This window comes from Panicum virgatum, chromosome 8N, assembly GCF_016808335.1.
Source record: "Panicum virgatum strain AP13 chromosome 8N, P.virgatum_v5, whole genome shotgun sequence".
In the NCBI taxonomy this organism is placed as follows: Eukaryota; Viridiplantae; Streptophyta; class Magnoliopsida; order Poales; family Poaceae; genus Panicum; species Panicum virgatum.
Window position 1 is genome coordinate 49,668,550 of NC_053152.1, and position 15,498 is coordinate 49,684,047.

Sequence of the window (15,498 nt, forward strand, 5' to 3'; positions counted from 1 at the left end):
CGCCACAAATAGAGGTTGGCGGCGCAGCGGCGAAGGGCGACATGGCAGGTCTCATGCTCGTTTCTGAAGACCAGAGCATTGCGGCGTTTCCAAATGTTCCAAAGAATAGCAGTAAGGATAGTAGAGCGGAGCTTCTGGTTAGGAATACTTGGTCCAGGGAGGGGGGGCGTTCCAAAGGGATTCGATAGAGGTGATGGAAGAAACTGAAAGACCGAGAGTGGACCAAAATTCCTGAGCCTGATGGCAAAGCAGGAACAGGTGAGGAATGCTCGCGAAGATGAGCATTGGTGTTTAATTTGTGGTGGTGAACAAGCCAAAGGAAAAAGCGGCATCTTGACGGGGCAGCGTTGTGCCAAATGCTAGGGGCAAAAACATCATCATCAAGATGGGAAAAGGACAGGGAATAGCTAATGGCCGAGGAGAAGGCAGTAGAGGGGAGCCCCCGCATATGGCGAACATCGCAGCGGTTTGGAGAGAGGTGGACATCAGAGATAAGAGCGGCAAGAGAGTTAAGTTCAGCCGTGGCCGCAGTAGTGAGACGAGGGTGGAGGGAAAGAGAAAGGGAGTCGCCAGAGATAGCTTTGGCCACAGAGATGAGAGATGTTAGATTGACGGGAGTGAGAGTAGAGGGCGGGGAAGGAGTGCATGAGAGTGGTGCCCCCCCAGCCAATGGTCATGCCAGAAGGAAGTGTAGGCCCCGTCACCAACCTGAACAGAGGTGAAGTGCCGGAAATCAGGAAGACCGTCAAGGATACCAAGCCAAATAGCAGTGTCGGAACTATGAACATCACCCAGATTGGAGGAGGAAGACCAACCATACTTATTTGAGAACCACATTTGCCAAGGAGCAGTAGGTGGTTCATGGAGTTTGAGGAGGAATTTTTGGAGGAGGCACTTATTTTGGACATGTAGATCTGTCGGGTACCATGATTAGGGGCACCCTAACTAGGGGACTAAATCACCCTTAAAACACAAAACATGCATTAGGCAATCTGGCCCACGAAAGCCTACAGCCTCCCTCCGATTCGAAGGAAAGGAAAGGACTCAAAGAAGCCCAATCTGCGGCCCAAGAACACAGTGCGGCCCATCCGAACCCCCTCGAACCCGTGGGGCAATCTCCGCCTCGCTCGAGGGCTCCCCGTCGGGACCCTCGACAGCGCCCCGCGTCTCCGCCTCGCTCAAGGGTAGCGAGCCTACCCTCGAGCAAGCGGAACGACTCTGCCTCGCTCGAGACCACCCCTAGACAGAAAGGACAAACGGCCACTCGTTCACCCACCCGTCGTACGGAGCCACTAAATGCTCACGACTCCGCCGCGGCGCCCGGGTCAGATGGCGTCAGGCTCCCACTCTACACAGTGGCTGTGACCAGGGTCTTATCCGCCAACTCCGGTCACTGCATAGCCATCCCCGGCGCTGTGGCGCCACTGTGGGAACCTGCGACGCACTGTGCGAATGTGCGCGGCACTGCTCCAGCCACTGTACTGCCAACTCCTCGTACTTTCCATGAACTTTCCCCACTGCAGGACCCTTGGACGGTATGGGCACGACCCTCGGCCGCGGCCCGAGCCTTGACCAGATCAAGACCCCGACCTGGAGGACCCTCGGAACGCCGCCACATCAAGCGCAGAGGACGGTACCCTCTACAGCAACCACCACGCCGCCCGCTGGAGCTACAAGGACACCGGCGCGATCTCCGCAACGCCAAGGACGACACCCAGGATGACTGCACGCCCGGCGCCTCACTCTCCAGTGTGGTATAGTGTACTTACTACAGTATTCTGCCACTGTGCGCCCCCGATTCAGGGAAGAACGACGACTTTAGATCTCCCCGTATATGTACTCTGCCCCTCCTTGCATCTATAAAAGGAGGAGGCAGTCTCCTTCCTCGGGGGACGGAGATAGACGATCTCATCCACGCCACACACGTAACTCGCAGAACACACTCGCTCTCTTGATCACCGATATTGGCACTTGCCTCAATCATTTCCTCTAGCAGAGACTTGGGAGCTTCCCTCCCTCTCTCGCCTCACTTGTACCCCCTACTACAGGCACCCCCAGTACAAGATAATACAGTGCCCTCGCACACCCCCTTGCTAGACGTACGGCCCCGCGGCCGGAACCAGGATAAACCGTGCGTTTCTGTGTTACCTCTTGCATCAATCATCTAGGATTGGGATCACGCAGCATCTTTACTAGTTGGTGCCGGGCCCCTGGGTTAGGACACCGACAAGATCCTTAATCCCAAGACCACCTTTAGATTTGGGCAGGAGGACAAGGTCCCAAGGAGCTTTGCAGGCAGCGCCGGAGCACTTCTTATCCCCGGTCCAAAGGAAAGCCCTGCGCTTGGCATCTATTATGTCAATGGCGCCTTTGGGTAGGAGGATAGAGCACATGGAGTAAATGGGGAAATTAGATTGCACTGCATTGACAAGAACTTCACGCCCACCCTGGCTAAGAAGGTGGCCGCGCCAACCAGCAAAATAGTTGTCAAAGCGATTGAGGAGGGGTTGGAGGTCAGATATACGTATCTTAGTGGCAGTCAGAGGAAGACCAAGGTAAGGCTGAGGGAAGGAGGAAATAGAACAGCCGAGAGTGGAGGCCATTTCGGCAGCAATTGGGGGAGGTATGTTCAAGGGGATGAAAGTGCTTTTATCGAAATTAATGTGCAGCCCACTGAAGGAGGAGGAGGAAAGAATGTTTTTCAGGCAAATGATCTGTTCAAGATCACCTTGAAGAATAATCAAGGTGTCGTCCGCATATTGACGCACGGGGCTGGGACGATGAGGGGAAAGAGGATGACATAGCTCTCCACGACTGGAGGCCAGAAGAATTAGGCGTTGGAGAGTATCAGCTACTAGAATGAAAAGATAAGGAGAGAGAGGGTCACCTTGGCGGAGGCCTCTCCTGCATTGAATCCAATTGCCAGGCTTGCCGTTAAGGAGAACAGCGGACTGGCTGGTGGAGGAAAGGTCTCGAATCCAGTTCCGCCAGAGCTAGGGAAAACCTTTGGCTTCTAAGACGGCATCAAGGGCAGCCCAAGAGACCGAGTCGAAAGCTTTACGAAAATCAAGTTTAAGGACAACAGTTGGGGCTTTTCTTTTATGACAAGATTGGACGATGTCAGCCGCATAGACGAAGTTCTCGGAAATACTCCGGCCTTTGATAAAGCCGGTCAGGTCGTCATGGACAAGAAGGGGGATAAGAGGTTGAAGGCGAGAAGTCAGAGCTTTAGAAATGATCTTTGGGGCTGTATTCTGAAGGGAGATAGGGCGGAAATCGCTAGCTCTGGTGGAGACTTCTTTTTTTGGCAGAAGAACTATATAGGATTTGTTAAGCTGATGCAAGTTTGCTCGGTGGGAGTGGAAATCGGTAGCGAAAGAGAGGAGACAGGGATTAACCATCCAAAATAATTCAACGGAATAGTACAACAACAACTCTTAGTAATACATGACATACACATTGTTGTATGCACATCAATAATGTAATTAGAGTTTAGACCTACCACAACGAAAAATGAGAGAGGGAAAAACAAGTAAGAAATGGCCACGATTTGCTGACGGGTCACTATACCAACCAGGATCATCATCTACTTTTTGGGTCGCAGCTGGATCCACGTGTCACCCGAAGACACCGCTACCTCACTAAGATCTTGTTCGGTTGTAAGGGAATTGAAGGGGATGGAAAAGGATTAAATCCTGGACAAGTCAAAACCTCCATCAATCCCTTCCCATCCTCCCAATCCTCTATGAAGAAAATTAACCGAACAAAACCTAATAAATAAATAATAAATACTCCCTCCTTCCCCGTTTATAAGGCATACACGTATATCAAGATTCAAACCTTCTCATCTTTGACCAATAATTTGACTATTAAATTTTTATTTTTATAATGCAAATTTCATATGATTGGATTCATAATCAAACATAGTTTACAATGATTATAAGTTTATAATCAAAAGTGATATAATATATGATAAATAAATGGTCAAAGTGTTGTTTAGAAGACCGTGTCATGTTCCACCATGCCTTATAAACAGGGAAGGAGGGAGTATACATATGCCTACTACTCTTTTGTGCCTTTCGCCGCCGCCGAAGTTGTCTTCTCCGCCTTTGCGTCTTTTGACGCCACCGTCGACGTACTCGTCTCCTCTTCGGCGTCTTTCGTCGCCGCCGATGTCGTCTTCTCTGTCTTTGCATCTTTTGACGCTGCTGCCGACGTACTCGTCTCCTCTTCGCCTTCTTTCTTCGCCGCCAATGTCGTCTTCTCCGCCTTTGCGTCTTTTGACGCCGCCGCCGGCGTACTCGTCTCCTCCTCCGCGTATTTCGTCGCCCCTGAGGTCTTCCCCGCTGCTTTGGCGTCTTTCGTCGCCGTCGCCGACGTCTTATTCGTACCGGCTGCTTCCGCCGTTGTTGGCGCCTCTGCCTCTTGATCATCCGCCGTCGTCGTGCTGTTCTCCTTCTTGGCCGCCGCTGGTGCGTTGCTGCCGTAGGGCGACGGCTGCTGGATCCACGAGTCGCCGAAGATGTAGTGCGTGCCGACGAAGGGCTTGGCCTGCTCCTCGGTGAGGTCGAGCGCCCAGCCGACCCGCTTCTTCTTCTTGGCGTCGGCGCCGGGGCCGGAGCACCTGAACTCGCCGTAGTAGATGCCGCTGCTCTCCGGCTTGGCGACGTTCCAGCCGTCCCAGCCGATGGGCACCACCTCCTCCCCCATCTCCGTGTAGGCGTAGACCACCCGCGACGAGTCCCCCCAGGGCCGGCCGAGGTAGATCTGGCCGCCCTTGACGCCGCCGATGCTGCAGTTCTTGAAGGAGAAGCCGCTGTCGATGGTGCCCTCGATGGACTTGGTGCGCTGCTGCGCCGTGAGCACGGCCACCTCCTTGACGACCGACTCGATCCGGCAGCCGTCGTAGAAGGAGCGGCCGAAGCCGAAGATGAAGTCGACGCTGCCCCGGATGAGGCAGCTCTTGAAGTAGTGGAGGCCCTTGTGGTCGTACAGCGTGTCCTGGCCGCCGTCGACGGTGCAGTTGAAGAGCGCCGCCTTGGTCCCGAAGAGGCGCAGAGCCACCGCCTGGCCGCCCTTGGCGCCCGGCTTGGCCAGTGGCGCGTCGTTCTTGAACACCACGCCCAGCGCCACAAAGTAGTCCGACTCCACCGCCACCGTCGTGCTCCCCAGTCCCCACCGTGCCCACCATGGTCCAGCCTGCGAGAGAGAGAGAGGAAACAGAAGATATGGGCGGGCCTCCACGGGCCACGGCCCAATGCTCAGACCCGCCGATGCAGGCGCCTTTTTTTTGTTTTTGCATTTTTCAAAAAAAAATTTACAGAAATATATTTTTGGATTCAGGTTTTACAGTTCTATACCCCCGCCGCCCGGCAGGGGGGCGGCAGGGGGCCTACCGCCCGGCAGGTGGGCGGTAGGGACCTATATATAAATAAAAATAAAATTTTTTTACGCAGAGGTCCTTGGAGGGAGCCTGCCGCCCCCTGCCGGGCGGCAGGCCCCCTGCCGCCAACTGGTGGGGCGGCACGGGGCCTGCCGCCCGACAGGGGGGCGGCAGGCTCCCTCCTCAAATATAAAACTCCAACCCTTCCCTCTGCGCCCTCATTTTCTGCCCACGAGATCCAGAGAGGGAAGAGGGAGAGAGGAGGGGTGAGGGAGGTAAAAAAACCGGCGAAGCCCTGCAGGATTTTTGATCCGAACCGCAGGTAACCAATATTTCTCAACTATTATAGACTTGTTTCTAAAATAATCATGAATTAGAATAGATTTATATTTTGGATAGTGAAATATAGAATAGTAAACTTAGTATGACAGTACCTTACTGTTATTGCAGCATAAGGCAATGTCTGCCTCCAATTCTGTTGGATTTTCATGGACCGAAGAAAAATCCAGTATATTTCTTGAGATCATGACACGTCTTGTAATCAGTAAGAAGTTGGATCCATTAGCGGATGGTACGATAGAGATGGTGTTGTCCAAATTAGTTGAGTTTAAATATTTGACATTGTTTCGAGGTATTACAATGCAAGATTTAAAGGAATACCTGCTAGAACGTAGGAAGATATACATGAGGGTATGTGAACTAGCGAATCATCAACATGTTATTGGATTCTTACAAACTACTTGTAAGATATGGATGCGGCCAGAGGTGTATGAGATGCACATTAAGGTAACTCTTATTCAGTTCTAATCATGTCCGTTATTTGTAATCCATATTTACGAAATAGTAAAATTATTGTGTAATTATATGCTAGGATTGATGTGATATTCAAGAATCACCCCATATATCTTCTTAGCCACGAAAGTTGATGTGATATTACGATGATGTCCCACTACACCTGTCAATCTACAAGTATGTGGTGTAACAATTGAACTCCGGTCACATCCTCAGAGATACAGCCCAGAGCTTCACAGCATCCTTCACATCCTCAAGGGTACGATACTTTGCCCCTTGTATGACCTTATTCACTCTGTATTCAAACTCCGGACATCTAATATCTTGTACCACTGGATTACCAAAACCCTCTTTACGTCATTCACCTAGCACTGGGAAGCGCTCATCGTCCTCATCGTCCGATGAGTCCCCACATTGCTCTATTATTTGTGCATCCTGGTCTTCTTTCTCCATGTCCTCCACAATTCCAGATATCCGCTCGCCTTCATCTGCTAAACCTTGTGGTTCTGGTTCTGGTTCTGGAGCTTGCACGTTCTCTTCTTCTTTATCCTCTTCCATCTCTTCATTGCAGTCAGATGTTGTGTGTGTTGGCCCTTCACCTAAATCACCGGTCTTCTGGTGAATCTGAATTACCATTGCGAGAGTCCACCCACTTTCAAAAGCTGCGTGCATGTAATGTTGCCATTCTTCCGTACTATTTATATGCGTCAACTCCCAGAAATCCCCATTAGCTTCCCAGGAAGTCAAGGTATGAACCGTAAGCAAATGGGTCTTTGAATTCACATTGAACATCTTGTGAAGACATTTCCGTATGGACTCAAAACTCCTCTTTAGCGGTTTGTCTAGACTGCACTGTCTTCTTTCCAATGTTGATAGATTTACTCCGTAAGAATCATGAGTAATTCTATAGAAGTCACCGTAATGAACTTGAAATGCCACTTTGCTCGACATATCTGGCCATGCAAAGACTTCATTTTAATTAATCTAATATCTACAAATATACTATGCCTTCAATTATAACCACTAATCCGAACCCTAAGTGCTTACAACAATAAAAAATACTAATCATAAAATTAAATATAAAAAAAATCTGGAATGACAAAGTTGAGAAATATTGGTTACCTGCGGTTCGGATCAAAAATCCTGCAGGGCTTTGCCGGTTTTTTTACCTCCCTCACCCCTCCTCTCTCCCTCTCCCCTCTCTGGATCTCGTGGGCAGAAAATGAGGATGCAGAGGGAAGGGTTGGAGTTTTATATTTGAGGAGGGAGCCTGCCGCCCCCCTGCCGGGCGGTAGGCCCCCTGCCGCCCCACCAGTTGGCGGCAGGGGGCCTGCCGCCCGGCAGGGGGGCGGCAGGCTCCCTCCAAGGACCTCTGCGTAAAAAAAATTTATTTTTATTTATATATAAGTCCCTGCCGCCCCGCTGCTGGGCGCCAGGCCCCCTGCCGCCCCCGTGCCGGGCGGTAGGGGTACAGAACTGTAAAATGTGATATTGAAAATATATTTCTGTAAAAAATGTTTTCGAAAAATATAAAAACAAAAAAGGCGCGCCGATGCAGTTGAAAATTATTTGGTTGCTTGGAGCGAACATACAATACCAAGCATCGGAGGTGCAGCCCATTCCGTATTTTGGGTCTAAATTTTTCCAACAAACAAGTCGTGATCCAATTGAATTTGTTGATGCAACATTTTTTGTTTGGAATAACTTTTCAATTATTCTAGCAACAAAAATTGTTTCAAAAAAATTGTTCCGCAATAAAAAGAACTTATTCCACTTTGTGTGATGATTTGATTGCCAGTTACACGTGTGACTTGTAACATTTGTCAGCATCGGTGTCAAATTATATCTAGCTGACTGATGTTACCTCCTAGCTCCTGCAATGCAACTTTGCTTCAAAAGAAAAAAAATCCGTACATACCAAAATTGAAGCCTTGTATGATGTATATTTACAAATTAATTCAAATTAAATTAAAGATGGAAGCCCGACGGTCAGCCCGATCCATATCTCGTCGTCGTCGCTTGCCGTACGACAGATGACGAGCTGCTCGTCGGATCGGACGGAGGATCCATGGGATGATTAGCGCAGCTAATCACGAACTAACACCAGCCTGGCTGGGATCGAATAGCTAGGCAGAGTCTTGTGGCGCGCTCTGACTAGTCGCCGGCCGCCGTGGCAGCTAGCTAGCCCTGACGTGGACGCCAGGACGGCTGGACACGACGCCGCCGCCCGTGACGCTCGCGCGTGCGGGCTGACGTGGCCGGTCCTTGTCCCTGTCTCCACGACTCCACGTGTCGGCGTCTAGAAGCTAGTGGAGGCCGGACGGGCAGGGGCAGGAGCTGACTCGCCCAGTCGCCCTTCTCCCTGGTCCCAGCTGTACGGACGCCGACGTGGCCGGGGCCAAAGCAATTCCACCACGTGCGTCGCTCTGCGCGTCAACGGCGGCGGCGGAGGCTGAGTAGTCTCACACGCCAGCAGCGAGTTTCTTCTTCTTTTTTTTGCTTTAACTTATGCGAGGTTTTTTTTTGCAAATAAAGAAGGCTAGCTTTATTCGTTCTGCATCATCAGTACACTTGTAAATTAATAATTTAAAAACATGTAGAGATCGATTGATATGCATGATGACCATACAATTAGCTAGCTTGAGAAGGCCAAAAAAAGCCCCTTGACAGGACAGGAAGAAGCTTTGATCCCAACCAAAACACAAATGTAGTAACCCAAACTGAAGAAGAAATCTCAACTTGAGTATACTGCTGATAGCTATACTACTGTCTATCTATGATAGAGTCAGAGCTAAATAGATAAAAAAACGAAGAAAAAAAAAGAACGAACACTTTTTTTTTCTTTCGTTCCTTGATCGCCGTCTCCCTTAGCTAGCTTCCGTTGTACTACTATCATACACATGCTTCGTGGCCCCAATTTGATCGCAAGAAAAAAAAAATGAAAATGTAGTATGAGCGACAGTGATTGTATATATTCAGTGCATCCTCCAGATGTCGTCGAGGCTCCAGAGCTGCTGGTGGGTCTCCGGCGAAGAAGAGCCGCCCTCGGAGAAGCCCTGCACCCAGCCGCTGAGGTCGGCCTGCATCGGCAGGTCCGCCGCCAGCGGGAAGTACAGCAGCTGCTGGTCGGCGCTGCCGGCGGTGAGGTGCTGCAGGTTGGACGCGGCGGACCAGAACTCGTGGTCCTGCTGGATCGCCGCCCAGCAGTCGTCGTCGTTGGTGGTGGCGGCGGTGGAGCCGGAGGACGTCCCAGAACTGCAGGGCGAGCTGTTGGTGGTGGTGACCACGCTGCAGGGGGAGCGGTCGGCGGCGGCGTTGGCGGTCGCCATCTCGAAGCAGCCGGCGGCGGCGGCGGCCGTGGGCAGCAGAGCGCCGAGGCCGTCGCCGGAGATGATGGCCTGCTGCTGCTGATGCTGCAGGGACGCCGACGATGAGTGGTGGGCGGCGGCGGCGCGCTCTGCTAGTCTGGGCATCCAGAGGAAGCGCATGGCGTCCTTGAAGCGCTTGCTGTTGACGTCGCAGTTGAGCTGCTTGGCGTGCTTCTGCACCCGCGTCCGCCAGTAGTTCTTGATCTCGTTGTCCGTCCGCCCCGGCAGATGCGACGCGATCTTGGACCACCTGCCCGGATCATGCGCCGTTTGTAATTATAATTAATTAGTTACCGACATGATTCACTTCACCGACGGTAAAAATATACGTAATTTATAACACACAACTAATCAATTAGTAATAACCGATCATCAAATAAATCGACACGTGCTTAATGTATATATCTTTCGTACGTGTAAATAAAGCTATCATCTATCTATTATTCTGACTGAACTAAAAGTAATGGAATAATATAGTGGCAAAGAATCTGAGGAAAAGAAAAGAAGAGTCGTGCGGCTTCGAAACAAAATCTAGGGTATGTGCACGTCACGTCGGGCGTGCAGCTCGACCGATCGGTCGATGTGTACGTGGCCGCATCCGATCTAATTATTGGCTGGGGGCTGTCAAGAGACCGGACACGTGTCGAGGCGAGGTTGGCTCTCGCTCGTGCCACCGGTGCGGTAACTAAAGATTATTTTTCTTAAAAAAAACGGTAACTAATGATGGGCCGGCCCGGGATTTGATCAACCGCGCGCGCACGATAATAAGAAATTAAAGGAAGCAGCAGGAATAAAATAAAATAAAACAGTACCGGTTGCCCCATCTGGAGTGGAGGTCGAGGATGAGCAGCTGCTCGTCGGCGGTGAAGTCGCCGCGCTTCACGTCCGGCCGGAGGTAGTTGAGCCAACGAAGACGGCAGCTCTTCCCGGTGCGCTTCAGGCCTGCATGCATGCTCACACCAAAAACTGCTGCATCAGCCACGCACAGGAATTTAATTATATATACTTTTGACATGCATGTTGTACACCAAAAGATTTATATGTACTACAAGAAAACTGATGATTCTTCAATTTATTCCTACATTCTTCTTCACTGCTTGTGTCATCTTCTTCACTGCTTATGTCATGCAACCATCAAGTAGCGTCAGCACCACAGAGTGATTACTTATTTTACGAATCTATCTATCTATTTATCTGCCGATGGTGGCGTTAGCGGTCAGCCCACCGGAGATGATGGAGACGACGGCATGCGTGCCCCGGCACGGGCATATAGTTTATCAAAGACGACCACCATCACCACGACGCCGAGTCTATCTCTAGCTAATCGCCATGATTATTATTGCCCCAAGTTGCCAACTTGCGCCGGAGCAATAATCCAACAGGCCTTTGATCAGATCACCATCTTCTGCTTCTTCTTCTATTATATGGATTCAACTCCAGGCACACAGCACAGCCAAATTAAAGATAGAGAGACGCAGAAAGCTAATCAAGTAATCAGCATGAACGACAGCGATTCAGGGCGGCGCGTCGTACCGGCGGCGCGCGCGAGCGCGTTCCAGCGGCCCTCGCCGTGCTCGGCGATGTAGTTGATCAGCGTCAGGTCCTCGTCCACCGTCCACGGCCCGCGCCGGAGCTCCGCGTCCGCCGACCCGCCCTCCTCCTTCTCCTGCTCCTGCTTCGCCGACGACGCCGCGGCCGTCATCGGCGCCGTGGCGGCAGCCGGCCTCGCCCCGCCGCCGCCGGCCCTCTGCTGCAGCACTGCTACCATCTCCATTGGGTGACGACCGATCGATCGGATCGCTCGATCGAGTTGGGGGGAGGAGCGAGGAGGGCGATCGATGAGGGGTTGGGGGAGATTCGGAGTGGGACTAGGATGCCTTTTATAGGGTTTGCGCGCGCAGGCGATGGAGCGGGAGAGGGTGAGGAGGCAAAAGGAAGAGAAGATGCATTGGCAGACTGGGGTCACTCGCACACAACCAATCAGGATCTTCTGTGGTAACACACAGCCTCTGTGGACAGGGCTGACTCTGTGGCCTGTGCTGCTCTTATTAAAGCTGATTCAAACTTTCAAAGCTGTGCACTGCTTGCTTGGCCACAATCAAATTACACTTTAGATGAATTAGAAACTCATTACTTTTGCACACTTGGGGTAAATTAGCAAACTCATAATGACCTTTTGTACGCCCTCGCTCTGTATGGTTCCAACTAAACCCAGTATCATTATTACCGTAAAACTTTTCCGGTTGTGGATCGCCGCGGGTCAAATGATCAAGAAAAATTGATACTAATTTATTGGATTTTCTGAAAAAATGTAATAAAATTCTTTTTGCATACTTTATTAGTATCAAATATTTAATGGGCTCGTTTACGAGTTACGACGCACATGGAAAGGAAGATTGAAACATTGCATATGTATATATAACCATCAATCAATACATATAAATGTAATCGAGTCCATTGTTTTGACACCATCTGGATGAAACAAGTGCTGGATGCAAGCACGCATGTTGTGTACGACACGCCTAGGCCTAGCATCGGGTCAATAATTTAATTGGCTAGATAGCAGAATGATTTAGTAGGATGACAATGGTGGCATGTGACTCATGTACAAACCATTTCGGAACGAAATTCATAGCACAGCAGCCTGTACAGAGGGAAGATTATATTTTAGGGCTGCGAGTTATCAACATGCCCATGTGAGCGCCAAAAGGACCACTACGAATTGCTCCTCAATCTAGTTTCTTTCTCAAGACTCTGCTTTTTTAGTATCTTTTTCTTTTTCTTTTAGAGAGAGAGAGATCAGAGAGGGTTGCCTTTGCTCTTTATTAACAGTTCTTTTTTTCCATGCATGGCTAGTTTGCCAAAAAGAAAAAAAAAACTTGAAGTTGACGAGAAAAGATGTGCGCTGGAGCTAGATTGATATTGGCCACGAGATGGTAGATCCTCTGTTCTTGCTCGTATCTGAATTAACAATTATTGTAGCAATAGCTAGATACATTCAACGGATGTGGAAAAAAGTGTGACCATGAACTCGAGGTTGGAAAAAAGTTTGACAAGAAGGGTGAAACGACTCTAAGGACCATTGGATTTATCTTCCGACGGCATAGATCGACACAGACCCAAGAACATGGGAAGCCCACACAAGCACTACTAGCGTTCTTCCAGTTAACCTATGGATGATTTATAAAGAGCAAACCCTTATTTTCCACCGAGCATCCATCCATCCATCCCCCTTAGCCGATTGGTGTGCCCATCCATTGGCTTCCATTCCATGCATGCATAAAAACATCCCAATCACCATCACTACCCAACACACAACCCCTTGCAGTTAGTGATGGCAACAATCCCTTTGGCCATTGCAAGCACGCCCATGTGAACAATGTGAGAGTGCGTCACTCCTGCACGCCTTAGCTTCTTGTGTGTGTGTGACACCCATAGAAATGTAGTTGCCATGACTGAAAGGATGTAAAGCTTCCATTTTTTATGGAGGCAAAGTGGCAGAGGGACCTGTTGCCATCAGCTGCCCAATGAGGACTGCCAAAATGGACACCACATTGATGGAACCAAAAGCTAGGTTTGCAAGGTTCTATATGCAACGGGTTGGATGGGGGTGGCACGCCACTAGCTGGATTGCTAATGAATGGTACATGTACTTGGTGAGATGCTGAGATGATGCATCATCAACAATGACAGCCATGATGGATAGATAGATAGATAGCTGCTTGGAGCAATCAGCAATGGGAACTGACGTAGCAGCAGCACCGCCCGGGCTTGTGTGCTGCTGCTCAAATGAATGATCTCTTGCCTTGCGACAAGTGGCGGACAGAATTTCCGGAATCGGAATGAAATCATAAATTCCCATTATTGATCTGAGCCATCCAATCCGAAAGACGTAATGTCAGTGTCACAACCATCAAGCAAGAAATGATTCTTTTAAAAAAAATATCTCATTTTTTATATTCTTTACCAGTTAATAATGGGAAAATGAACATGTTTGGATGATTGCATCCTTCTCTGTTTTGTTTCTTGGGTGTAACCGTGCAGGCAGGAAACCCAAACTCTTACTCATGCAGCAACCCATTTGCAAAAAGAAAGAAGAAGAATATTTTTCAAAAAAGAAATGCTATATGTTTTAAATTTCTTGTGTTTCTTCAGTGAGCACAATTGGCTACTGAAAGTCTTTGTACGTGGCACCAAAATCCGAAGGAGCAGTCGTACTGCAAGATTTGAGAATAGACAGGTTGACGTATTTTACAGCTTACACACACCATTCAGTTCCGTATTTTACGCGCACAAAAAAAAGGTCACCGAAACTGGTATGCCAAGTCGGACAACGACGTCGTATCGCGTCCGTATTTCCAGTGTATCTGGACTTTCTACGCGCAGAGCCATTCTATACAGCCCGGCCGTTGAAATCGTCTCCCAGCCCATCTCTGAGCTGTCCGATCGAGAACCGGCGGTCAGGATCGGGACACCGAAGCGTCAGTGTGGGAGTTCGTCTGCAAGAAGCTACTCCAGGTGATCAGTTGTCCTTTGCCCTCGTGCGCCGGCAAGAACTGCGGCCGGGCCGGGCCGGGGCTTCTCCCTCTTCCACGGCGGCGCCATTGCCGTGAAGCTCACGTGCTTCTTCTTCTCTCGTGGTCCTGCTTTTGACGGTTTACCGGTTGGAAAACATTTAATTTAATATGGTGACCCCCTGATGAATGTAGAACAACCAGTGTTTCAGACAGTTACGCATGTTCAGAGCGCTTGAAGCACTAGAAGCGTTTCAGACCGTCATGCAAGCCATTCTTTTTTTTTTGAACGAACAACACTCGACGAGTGCGTTTCTATTGATATAGCAGAAAAAATACAAGATTATGTCCCTAGGAGGCCATAATCAGGAAAAAACCGTCACGGTAACAACACCGGCGGGTTGGATTGGGGCCTCAACACACGCCAAACTGAACTCGACTCAAACTCAGCCTAGTCGGATTGGGGCGTCGACACAAGCCACACCACATGTCTCAAACGAGACAACTCAGTATGGTCGGATTGGGACATCGACGCGGACAATACACCGGGCTACGGAGGCAAAAAAAAGAAACATAGCCGCTGCGGCTATCAGTCTTTCTCATCTTCTGAAGTCGCCATCGAGTCATGGCCCTAAGTCGATAGGAAAACGAGAGGAACGGACAGCACCGCACCGAGAAGACCACTGCTATGCGGGACCTACCGCCATAGTGCCATTGCAACATCGTATATCATCTGGCAAGGTGGAACCACCGAACCCGGATTGCACGCAGGCCACCTCGCAGTCGCCGCCACGAAAACACAACGCACGGGGGGCCACGCCACATCCGCCGTTGGACTCCTCCTCGCTCTCGTCGCCTCGCCGAAGACACCGCACGTGGGGCCTCGCCACTTCCGCCACAGTACTCTGAGTCGCGGATTCGTTTATAATGTCGCCACCATGATGAAGAACAATGATGCCCCGCTTCCACGATCCCCGTCGATAGCCGAACCACGCCCTTCGGACGACAGCATCTCGTTGCGAAGTCCGCGTACCAACCACCACCAGGGCCGGTCCTGTGATTTTGGTGGCCCCGGGCGAAATTATAAATGGGGCTCTTAATATGAATCATAAATAAGAGTATTAATAATAATAAAAAAATATAAACTGATAAATGCATAAAGAAATATATTATAAATATTATCTTAAATTGGCTTCTGCCAATTTTTTTCTCTAACAAATCATTAGTTGAAAACTACTCGGCCAACTATAGAAGTAACTTATCAACTCAAAGGAATCTTATATATATCTTATATAAAAACTAATGTTTAATCAATTACCCCATGCACTTTTGATCACGATTAGTCAAATGTTCATAGTATTTACTAGCTGATAGGCGCTAAGCATACATATACCGTCAATAAGGCAGTCGCTGTTTGGTCCTCTATTTTAATGCTGGCTCC

At 49.6% G+C, this 15,498-nt stretch overlaps 2 protein-coding genes across 2 annotated transcripts; both read right to left on the reverse strand.

The window, feature by feature from the left end:
* Positions 1 to 3,992: 3,992 nt before the first annotated feature.
* On the reverse strand, positions 3,993 to 6,847 carry LOC120685223 (probable pectinesterase 53). Its single transcript, XM_039967033.1, has 2 exons — positions 6,809 to 6,847; positions 3,993 to 5,199 (listed from the first exon to the last, which is right to left on the reverse strand). The coding sequence occupies exons 1-2, from the start codon at positions 6,845 to 6,847 to the stop codon at positions 4,063 to 4,065; spliced, it is 1,176 nt and encodes a 391-aa protein (XP_039822967.1). The 3' UTR covers positions 3,993 to 4,062.
* Positions 6,848 to 8,819: 1,972 nt separating this feature from the next.
* LOC120685615 (transcription factor JAMYB-like) lies at positions 8,820 to 11,431 on the reverse strand. Its single transcript, XM_039967645.1, has 3 exons — positions 11,077 to 11,431; positions 10,356 to 10,485; positions 8,820 to 9,793 (listed from the first exon to the last, which is right to left on the reverse strand). Exons 1-3 carry the CDS (start codon positions 11,315 to 11,317, stop codon positions 9,151 to 9,153), a joined length of 1,014 nt encoding a protein of 337 aa, XP_039823579.1. The 5' UTR covers positions 11,318 to 11,431; the 3' UTR covers positions 8,820 to 9,150.
* Positions 11,432 to 15,498: the final 4,067 nt, after the last annotated feature.

What these genes read in the sequence shown, in the direction of transcription:
- LOC120685223 (XM_039967033.1), bottom strand. Translation starts at nt 6,847, where the DNA reads ATGCACGCAGCTTTTGAAAGTGGGTGGACTCTCGCAATG. An exon ending in GTGGGTGGACTCTCGCAATG is followed by an intron (nt 5,200 to 6,808) that starts GTAATTCAGATT and finishes TCTCTCTCGCAG; the next exon opens with GCTGGACCATGGTGGGCACG.
- LOC120685615 (XM_039967645.1), bottom strand. Translation starts at nt 11,317, where the DNA reads ATGGAGATGGTAGCAGTGCTGCAGCAGAGGGCCGGCGGCGGCGGGGCG. An exon ending in CGCGCTCGCGCGCGCCGCCG is followed by an intron (nt 10,486 to 11,076) that starts GTACGACGCGCC and finishes GCATGCATGCAG; the next exon opens with GCCTGAAGCGCACCGGGAAG. An exon ending in CACTCCAGATGGGGCAACCG is followed by an intron (nt 9,794 to 10,355) that starts GTACTGTTTTAT and finishes TGATCCGGGCAG; the next exon opens with GTGGTCCAAGATCGCGTCGC.